A 10,437-nucleotide genomic window follows, 5' to 3' on the forward strand; every position below is an offset into this window, starting at 1 on the left:
CGAGGCGTCCGGCGCACCAGATACAAGCGTTTACCAATAGCTTTTGTTCTTTTTTCTTATATATACTGAACCTTGTATCGTTTATTTTCGAAAAATTAATAAAAGATGCAGTCCAGCTGTTTCCTTGGTGAAAAAAAAACCCTGAATAACGCGCACCGTGTAGGCGTGTGAACACAGTGCACGGGCGAAGGCACGGGAGAGGGAATCCAGGCCGTCGATCGCCGCACCGAAGGCTCGCCGAAACGGGCGAGGACACCGCAATAAAATCCCATCCCATCCCCTCCCCAACGGTCGTCTCTCAGCAGTACGCAGCCCCAATCCCGAACCCCCGCAGGTTCAAAAATCAAATCCGCCGCTGCCCAAATCTCACATTCCTCTCTCTCCGTCTCCCGTCTCCTCCCCCAATCTCGTCTCCGCCCTCCGCCCTCCGCCCCCGAAGCCCCCGACTCCCCGACCCGAAGATCTCTGCTCCTCCCGCTCCGCTCCGGCCCCAGATCGCGGCGATGGGAGCGGATCCGGCCGCCTCGCCCCCCTCGCCGGCGGCGTCTCCGTCACGGCAGCCGCGGCAAGGTACGCGACGCGCGGGTCTGGGGTTCCGTCGTATACCGAGGTGTTGGGTTTCTCTTGTTGTCTCATGGCGAGGGTTTTTCTTTCGGCAGGCGAGGAAGAGCTCCGCGCCGTGGAGGACCACCTGAGCCCGAGCCGCCACGCGGATTCGAGCCCTGCGCCGCCGCCGTCGCCCGCGTCCGCCGCGCCGGTGCCCCAGCATCCCGAAGGTACGGTCCTCGGTCCTGTTTGCAAGCAATTGAGCGCTAGGGTTTGTTGGTATCCGTTTCACGGTGCGGGATTTGTCCACAGTGTCAGGCGAGGACGCGGAGCTGGCCAGCGAGGAGGCGGTGGAGGAACAGCCCGCCCTTGAGGAGGGGGTGGTGGAGGCGGAGGCCGCTGTTGCAGGAGGAGATGGGGAGGCTCTCCGCAGCTTCCTGGAGGTGGGGAATTTTGGGTTCTTGCGCTCAGATCTCGTGAATTCCGGCTCCTAACAATTATAAAATCCTGAGCCTTCTCTCCTTTACATCTGGCCCATTGTTTGTGTTCTATGCCAATGATTTCTAGATTTCTTCTTGCAGGAATTCGGGGATCAAGCGGACGATTGTCTTATCCCATCTCCGCGGCTGAAGGGGATCGCAACTCCTGACTGCCCTGCTGCCCTCCAATTCCTAGGTACACATCCAAGCATAATCCTTCCTTATGGATGGATGGTAAAACTTATTTGCTTAATTGCTTGCAGAACATACATTTGATCTTGTTTGTTGTACCTGTAGGGGGGAGGTACAATAGCCTGATGGAGAAGTACAAGCAGCAGGTGGCTAAGTGTGCCGAGGAGTGTGCACCAAGGTTCGATGGCTTGAAGAAGAAGTACACGGCGGAGTGTGCAGAGCGGCGTCGTTTGTACAATGAGCTCATCGAGCTGAGGGGAAACATCAGGGTATTCTGCCGGTGCCGCCCTCTAAGTTCCGATGAGATCTCCCGTGGCTGCTCATCAGTGGTTGAGGTTGATCCGTCCCAGGAGATGGACCTTCAGTTTGTTCCCACGGAAAAAGAGAGGAAGACCTTTAAATTTGACCATGTTTTTGGACCGGCTGATGATCAAGGTATTTACTGTCCTTACTCTGCTTGACATATACCCTAACCTATGTTTCAGATTCATAGTTTTGTGATATGAAATGGAGGTTAATCGCATATCCCACGCAATATGTTGCAGTAATAATTTGATTGAACTAATTGCATATGCATTCCTTCTCTGAATCTATTTTATACTCCCTCTGTAAAGTAGATCTTATATTAGTTCATAGAGGGAGTACATGATTGTACAGTTGAAGGATGTTGAATCTAATGGGTTTTATTCTAATTGTTTCCTTCAGAGGCTGTATTTGCTGAGAGCCTGCCAGTCGTGAGGTCCGTCATGGATGGTTTCAATGTATGCATCTTTGCATATGGGCAAACTGGAACAGGGAAAACCTTCACTATGGAAGGTGTTCCAGAGAATAGGGGTGTTAATTACAGGGCTCTTGAAGAACTGTTCAGGATCTCAGAGGAGAGAAGCTCATCTGTCTCGTACTCATTTGGTGTGAGTATCTTGGAAGTCTATAATGAAAAAATCAGGGACCTTCTTGATGACAACTCTGAACATACATCAAAAAGGTACATCTCCTTTCTTATCATTTATCCTGACTCTCTAGTAAGGATTGGAGCTTAATATCATGTTGCATCTGAAGGTTGGACATAAAGCAAAGTGCTGATGGGGCACAAGAGGTGCCTGGCTTGGTTGAAGCTCCAATTTCTACAATAGATGGTGTGTGGGAGAAACTGGAAGCTGGCGCTAGAAATAGATCTGTTGGATCAACCAGTGTGAATGAACTGAGCAGTCGCTCCCATAGGTATCGTTTCTGCACTTGTATGACACTCGTTCTAATTAATTCAACTCATGATTGACTGTTAACAACTACTCCTAGATTCAAATTAGTATACTTGACATAGTAATGACATTATTTCAGCAATGCGATAATGATATCTGGACTTCTGTTGTACTTTCAGCTTGGTTAGGGTCACCGTTACAAGTGAGCATTTGGTGACTGGGGAAAGGAGCAGAAGCCACATGTGGTTGGTTGACCTTGCTGGAAGTGAGCGCTTGGCTAAAACTGAAGTAGAAGGAGAGAGGCTGAAGGAGGCAAAGTTCATCAACAAGTCACTCTCTGCACTGGGTGATGTTATTGCTGCCCTTGCCTCTAAAAATGCCCACATCCCATATCGGTCAGTCTTATTTATTATCCACATGCTTCAACATCTGCCTTCCTCAGTTACTAAAAGAAGCATACCCTCAGCTGAGTCTTACCACTACTCTTTGCTGTCAAATGTAGGAACTCCAAGCTAACTCATCTGCTCCAAAGCTCGTTAGGTAAGTGACTTTCTAAAAGAGTTGTGCAAGTGCACTGATTTCTATCTAAATGGTTATGATTATGTCTCGTTTTATTGAACTTGCTTATATGCACTGGAATGTCCAAAGACAAAAATGAAGAGATAAAGAGTGTTCACCTTGCATTAACTGTTGCAGGTGGAGATTGCAAGACACTTATGTTTGTGCAGATAAGTCCAAGCTCTACAGATTCAGGAGAAACTTTATGCTCGCTAAATTTTGCTAGTAGAGTTCGAGCTATTGAACATGGCCCTGCTCGTAAACAAGTGGATCCAGCTGAAAACTTCAAGATCAAGCAGATGGTACTTTATTTCTGACCTTGTTGAATAATTATAACATGATTCAGCTATTGTATTAACTGGAAATTGTTCCAGGCCGAAAAGCTCTGCCATGAGGAAAAGGAAAATGCGAAGTTGAACGAAAGCTTGCAACTGATGCAACTCAAGTATGCTTCTCGTGAGAATGTCTTCAGAACTCTTCAAGATAAGGTATGTGGTGCCAACCAGAATTGCTAACTGACAGACTAAAAACCAATTCTTTTTTTTTAAACAAGAAAAAAAAATTCATATATGGAACTAAGTTTTCACATATATGAATTTTGTGCAACAGATAAGGGAGACTGAGCAAGCCTGCAGAACTCATCAGCAGCGGGTAAGTAAGAGATTCAGTTCTGCTTGCTTGAGCAAGCCTGCAGAACTCATCTGCATGTATTTTCCTATGCTGGTCTGTGTTTATGACAGTTCTATTTGTACAGGCTAGAGAGCTGGAGAATGAATTAGCTAATGAGAAGAAGGCTGCGAGGGATACGGGTAAATCGGCGAAGCCATCATTTGCAGCTCCTGTGAGGCAGAGACCACCACTTGCTCCTATGAGGCAGAGACCACCAAGCAACAACATGCCACAACCTTCAGGCCCTTCCAGACTGAGGTTCGCTGGTAAGGGATCTTCAGTTCAGAACAAAGAGAACATCCCTACGACGAACAAAACAACTGTGGACAAGACTGCTGGCAAAGCGCGGCGTGTATCTTTAGTTCCCATGATGCGACAGATCCCTCTCCAGCCTAAGAGGCGATCCTCGATCGCAATCCTACCAAGCGAGAGAGAGCGGATGTCCATATTTCCCGAGAAGAAGGCGATGTCACGACTGTCCCATGTCCAAATGTCAAGAACAGCAAGACCACAGGCTTTTAACTCAATTCCAGAAACACCACAAGCAGCAGTCGACGCAACTCCAGATGTCAGAGGGAAGTTTAGAAGAATGGAGTTCGGCAGCAGCAGCAGGTTCTCAAGCCCTCCAACGCTGTCCATGCGGAAGTCAAGGAACAATATCTCGTCTCCACAGCAGAGGTTGAGGATGCAGTCCGGCTCTGGAAATGCCAGCAAGCTATGCTTCAGCATCCAGAAAAGAGTCGCTCTTGGTTCACCTGCTCCAGCAAGAACGACTTCCATGACGTCTGGTACTGGCATCTTTGATCCAGCTCTGCGTGAACAAATAATGGCTGGGAGATTTGGCAATGCGCAGCGGGTGTTCAACGGCAAGAGGAGAATGTCTGTCCTCTAAGGTGAAGAAGATCGGTTCGGAATGTTGCGACAGCGGTGCGGAACCGGGATGCTGAAGGAATGTGGTGGTACTTTTGCTTCCTCGGAGAAGACCAACCATGGCTGGCTGGGGCTGGGAACTTGTGTTGATAAGAGGACTTGTAACTTGTGTTAGGGTTCTCTTGGCGATGATAAATGTCTACTTTGAGGGTTGTGTATAATTTTATACCCTGACGGGTTGGTTGGTTGGATTAGCCTTTGGCATCAGTCTGGATGCTCTTTCCCTCCTAGAAGCTGCTTGCCTATTATGCTACTTACTGATAAGAAAACTTAGGTTCCAGTTATTCATGACTCAATTATTCTGACTTGAATTTGCTTGCATCTGAACAGTAGTCTGTTGCCTATGGGTTATGTTTCCTTGCTAAGTACTCCCTCCGTTTTAGATACATCCATATTCGAGACAAATAATTCCGAACGGAGGGAGTAATTTGTATCCATGCTACTACTGGTTGCAGCAATCCAGTAGCCAATTTGTTAGTTCTTGGTTCACTTGCCAATCATCACAGATCCTGTTATGCGACTCAATAGAATCAGATGATGCACATGTAAAGAACACAAGCCATCAACAGATCTTTGAAAAGCCAGATTCATCTGCCCACAGGATACTTGGCAACATATAAGTTAAACCCTGGTACTGTCATAGGACAGAATACTGTTTCCCAACTCGGTGGTGCAAATTTAAACAGATGAATGGACTGCTTTACAAGAATAATTTATGTAATCTGAATGCACAAACATTCAGATATACAAGAATAATCAGTAATCAGCAAAACTGTAGGCCCTACATAGCTTGCTCTAGCAAAACTCACTGGCACTACCACTATAGCTTGAATCTTTTCATCCATTGACACAATGAACCTGAACCGGCAATCTCTAGTGAAACCGCTGCATGTTTCTCCAGCTGCAGGCAGCAGCTCCCAAATGTCTCCAGGTTCACTTTCAGCCTGAAGTCCAGATTAAACAGCAAATCCAACTCAGGCTGATTCATATCGAATGCACTGATTCCTCCCACCCTATGCATGTTAGAATGCACTGTTGGAAAACCTGCAACACATGTATTACTGGAAAACCTGTGCATGTTTGTGATATACGATAAAACAATTGCAGTTGCTGTGCCAGTGGGTACTTACGCATCATCAGTGAATCTGGCAGCAACCACCACACCTGTAATTAGCAAGCGGTGAACACTAAAGGGCGTCATGTGCACATCTGGTTGCTAGCTATATCTCCATGTACACTAGTGCCAACACAAGGCAAGATGGCCTACACTCAGCATACTTGAAAATACGTTCTGCATAGAACTGTATACCTGACATTAGAACCTAGTACTTTTTTATTTTTCTGAATCGACCTGCCAAGATACGTTGCAAGAAGTGACAGCACCTTTGGAAACTTGGTATGTCCTTTCTTTGATTATGATACTGTCAAACCCCATGTCAGGTAGCTCTCCAAATGCTTATCACTAGCATCAGTTGTAGATGACCCCATAGGTGCTTCGGGGCAGTTGCCTGCCCTGCTCGTAACTGGACACTGTCCACATGCGCTTCTGGCCCGTGGACCATGGTGGCATTGACAAGGGCATGCAAGTTCTATTATATACATAGAGTAACAGTCTATCAGATCACACTAAGTAACCGCCCGACGGCAAAATCCTATACAATTCTAACAAGAGATCACCACCAACCTGCGTACAAGATCTGTAGCAAAAAGATGTCAAGTAAATTAATCAGTCAGTAAGACAACATGACGTCAAGTAAATTAATCAATCTGTAAGACAAGATACTATACGCATCACCATATATAAACACGAAGTAAAACCTGATTGCTGTTCTTTGCCTACATACTGGATGATCAGATTTCTGCACCCTCTTGGGATAATGGCTTTTTCTTGATGCTCATAGTGCTTGCCTGCTTAACAATCCGCAGCTTAAGCTGCCTTACTGTCAGGTCATGGTAACCACATGACCATTCTGAGACGGTCCTAGCTGAATAATTACGTTAGTTGCCAGCTCACAGAGTGCAATCCAGGAACTGCTGAAGGCAATCAAATCCCTTACTCTCCTTGGGATCTTGTGTATGAATTATATCAACACAACCAGGAGCATGAATGCAATCCATCATGGAGATCTCATCCATCATGTCCCAGAACAATAGATCTAAAACTGCATACGTAGCTTCGCTTCCTTGATGCAATATTTCTTCAGATGTAAACACATGGATTTCATTCTTGATGCAGAGCCAGCTACATTCCCCAGCCTTCTTTGCACCTAAAGCTTCCATTGACCTCCACATTCTGGCCATGCTTTCCCACTTACATCTTGCACCATATGTTCGAGCCAGAACAGTGTATGGCAGTGATGACCGAGGCTTCAGTTTCAACATATTCTCTGCGATTGACTCTGCCATGGCGAAATCCCCTTGAATCATGCAAGCCTCAAGAATATTGAGGAGGGCAGCAGTATTGCATTTCTGCAACTTGTGCTGGACTAGATCTTCTGCCTCTCTAAACAATCCTGCACGGCTTAACATGTCAGCCACACATGCATAGTGCTCCAGACCAGGGACGACATGGTACTTGGCTTTAAACAGGGAAATTATATCCATTGCTTCATTAACCAGACCTCCCAAGCTACAAGCAGATAAAGCTCCGAAAAGAGTAATTCTATCTGGCTTGACACCACAGTCCAGCATCCACCAAAACACTCCAAGAGCTTCCCTACCTCTCCCATTCTGCGATAGACCGATGATCATTGTATTCCATAACACCAAATCCTTGACACAAACACTATCGAAGAGTTTCCTGGCATGCTTCAAGGAACCTAACTTACAATACATGTCAATGAGAGCAGTGGCAACAATCATATCATCCTCAAACCCACATTTACATACCAGCGCATGGATTTGGGTGCCCTGCTCCATCAGACCAAAACACGAACTCCATCTCAGCACACTCGCAAAAGTGAACTCAGTTGGAAGAACAGCATTTCGCAGAGCAATCACAAAGAGGCCCAGAGCTTGCTCCATCAAACCAGTCCTGGCATAGCACGATATCATTGCGTTACATGTTTCTGAGTCCCATTTTGTTAGTCCCTCGAAAAGCCTGACAGCATCAGGTAGTCTGTCAGACATGGACAATAGGCCGATCACAGCACTACAGATGATAGAATTTGACAGGAGTCCTGTTTTGACGCAGAGGGCCAAGAGCTGGTCACCCTTAGCCAAATCCTCGATATCTGTGCACGCGGTAAGCACCGTTGACACACTGCATTCGTCAACCGAAAACCCATGGCTTCTAGTCAACCGGAAACACTCAAACACCGCACTGCTCTGGCCATCATCCTTGTACACTGACATGACAGAGTTCATCGAAACCATGTCCAGTTCATTCATACTCCAAAAGACGCGCATGGCATATTCCAAGAGGCCGACACGCCGATACATGTCGACAAGCGTGTTGCCGACGACGGCATTATGTTGGGCAGAGCCGTGACGGACAGCAGCTGCATGGACCTGCATCCCGTGGGGAGCAGAGCAGACCGCGGACGAGACAATGGAGAAGGTGAAGGCGCTAGGCCTGACGCCTAGCTCCCTCATCCTGCGCACAAGCCGGAGCGCCTCCTCGGCGCGCCCGCTTTGAGCGTAGCCGGAGATCATGGAATTGTAGGCCACGGTGTCCCTGAGAGGCATTTCGTCGAACAGCCTCCGCGCCGCCGGGAGGTCACGGGACTTGAGCAGTGCGGCGAGGAGGATGTTGTGGGAGAAGCGGTTGGCTGCGCCGCCGGGCGCGTGGGTGAGCAGGGCGATGGCGGCAGGGGTGGCGCCGAGGCGGGAGTAAGCGGCGGCGAGGCAGTTGGCGAGGAAGGGGTGGCTGAAGAGGCGCGAGGAGCGGAGGAGGCGGGCGTGGAGCGCCGCAGCGGCGGACAGAGAAGCGGAGCGGGCAAGAAGCGCTGAGAGGGCGGCGACTGTCGGGTTGTCCCTCACCATTCGGCCGCCGTCACCCTCCGGCGCCGAGGAGGAGCCTTCCTGCCCCCTGCATCCCTGCCGGCGAGGCTGCGGCCCTCGACTCCGGTTGATGCCGTGCTGGAGAAGTTGATCAGAGCTTTATGTACTACAACCAGTAAACCAAAGTGGAAGCATCAAAGGAAGTGAATTCTTTTTTGAATTCTAGCCGCTTTCTTTTGAATCCAAGTTCAAATTAGATTAGAAAGACCCCATTTACTTTTTTTTGGATAAAGAGTGAAAATAGTTGTGTTCCTTTTTTTCCCGCGTAGTTTTCATAGTTGTGTTCGATAGAAAAACCCTACGTACCTATCAACAACAGGGATACATTCCGTTTTCATAGTTGTGTTTTTTGTGGGTAGTTTTTATAATTGTGTTTGATAGAAAGACCCTACGTGCCTATTAGCAGCGTGAAGAGAGCCCCTCCCCCAGGGTCTCGCAACTAGGGTTTTCCAGTCTTCAAGAGGCGACAGCGCCATGAATTCATTCTTCCGGCTCTCCGCCGTTCACAAGTTCTCCCTCCTCCTTCTCTGCTGTTCACAAGTTCTCCCTCCTTCTTGGGCCGATCTTGGGGACAACTCACTTGTCTACCCGACCTTGGTTGGACGATGGGAGTGTCTAGGGTCTAGGGGTTGTTGCCAGGCTTCTACAAGTTTTAACAATGACGGAATCACATGAAGGGATTGGTTCTCAGGATCAATGATGAATGAGGCCACCAGGTTGCTAGAGCGGCTAAACATGTAGGATGAAGAGATTGATGATATGGTTTGGGATGAGGAATTGGACGTGGATGAAATCAAGTCGAAGTGGCTCGCGTTGGGTTGTCTCTTGATAGGAAGTTTCAGTCATAACGCCATGTTAGCTGGTATGAGGGCAACATGGAGCTCAGCTCAAGCAATAGTGTGGAGGAGGGTTAATTTCAACTTATTTGTAATTTAATTAAATTGTCTAGGGAACTGGAACAAAGAAATGCATAAGAGTACGATGGCTTCTCAAGTCCTGAAAAAGTAAACTTGACAAGCTTGAGACTTGGCATGAGATACATAGATTGTTTGATCGGGTGCTAAGAAGTAAGTCTTTCCTTGAGAACTTCGCAAGTAGGATAGGTGAGGTACAGAAGGTGTAAGTTCCTTACCAACTGGCTTTCTTGGTCAATTCATCGGAGTGAGATTTAAATTGGATGTTAGTAAAAAAATTGACATGTTTTGTTTGGTTTTACAAAGGGTGGTGTGATGGAGCAGTATCAAGTGAAGTTCGAAAAGCTCCCAACTTTTTGTCATGCATGTGAAAAAATGGGACAATGGCATGAGGAATGTAGATGTGGTGAACATGATCAAACGAAACTTGAATGGGCCCCCTTCATACTTGCTCCAACTGAAAGGTGGGGGAGGAGGTTGTGGCGGGCGTGCAAATGGAGGAGGCCGTGGGGCTGATAATGTCAGAGCTAGATCCGGTAGATCCCTCGGTAGGGTATCTTACCTTAGATGATTTGACCCGATGGTAACAGGAGGCAAGGTTTACCCAGGTTCGGGTAGGTGTCGTCAGTCAGGATCAAACTGCGCATGGACATATGTTCCGTCCAACATGGAGCAAGGGTAGGGAAGTTTGATCAGAGCTTTATGTACAACCAGTAAACCAAAGTGGAAGCATCAAAGGAAGTAAATTCTAGCCGCTTTCTTTTGAATCCAAGTTCAAATTAGATTAGAAAGATCCCACTTACTTTATTTTTGGAGGAAGAGTGAATTTATTAGCTAGCAATAGAGATACGTTCAATTTTCATAGTTGTGTTCAATAGAAAAACCCTACGCACCTATTAGCGGCGTGAAGAGATTCCCCCCCCCCCCTCCTAGGGTCTCGCGAATAGG

General features: G+C 47.4%; 2 protein-coding genes across 4 annotated transcripts; one reads left to right on the plus strand and one right to left on the minus strand.

Moving 5' to 3' along the window:
• Positions 1–306: 306 nt before the first annotated feature.
• LOC119278426 (kinesin-like protein KIN-14J) lies at positions 307–4,894 on the plus strand. The gene is made up of 13 exons (XM_037559780.1): positions 307–570; positions 660–776; positions 859–989; positions 1,128–1,221; positions 1,323–1,652; positions 1,923–2,202; positions 2,277–2,438; positions 2,596–2,811; positions 2,919–2,956; positions 3,113–3,276; positions 3,349–3,462; positions 3,584–3,625; positions 3,729–4,894. Exons 1-13 carry the CDS (start codon positions 504–506, stop codon positions 4,533–4,535), a joined length of 2,562 nt encoding a protein of 853 aa, XP_037415677.1. The 5' UTR covers positions 307–503; the 3' UTR covers positions 4,536–4,894.
• A 314-nt stretch (positions 4,895–5,208) lies between these two features.
• LOC119278436 (pentatricopeptide repeat-containing protein At1g43980, mitochondrial-like) lies at positions 5,209–8,656 on the minus strand. 3 transcript variants are annotated; one of them, XM_037559794.1, is made up of 4 exons: positions 6,392–8,656; positions 5,957–6,270; positions 5,704–5,874; positions 5,209–5,617 (listed from the first exon to the last, which is right to left on the minus strand). In XM_037559794.1, the coding sequence occupies exon 1, from the start codon at positions 8,555–8,557 to the stop codon at positions 6,584–6,586; it is 1,974 nt and encodes a 657-aa protein (XP_037415691.1). In that variant the 5' UTR covers positions 8,558–8,656; the 3' UTR covers positions 5,209–5,617; positions 5,704–5,874; positions 5,957–6,270; positions 6,392–6,583. The 3 variants fall into 3 exon arrangements, with proteins under 3 accessions (XP_037415691.1, XP_037415696.1, XP_037415685.1); XM_037559799.1 differs by having other exon boundaries at positions 5,209–5,605; positions 5,957–8,656; XM_037559788.1 differs by having other exon boundaries at positions 5,957–8,656.
• Between the last annotated feature and the right edge of the window lie 1,781 nt (positions 8,657–10,437).

Source organism: Triticum dicoccoides, chromosome 1A, assembly GCF_002162155.2.
Source record: "Triticum dicoccoides isolate Atlit2015 ecotype Zavitan chromosome 1A, WEW_v2.0, whole genome shotgun sequence".
Classification (NCBI taxonomy): domain Eukaryota; kingdom Viridiplantae; phylum Streptophyta; class Magnoliopsida; order Poales; family Poaceae; genus Triticum; species Triticum dicoccoides.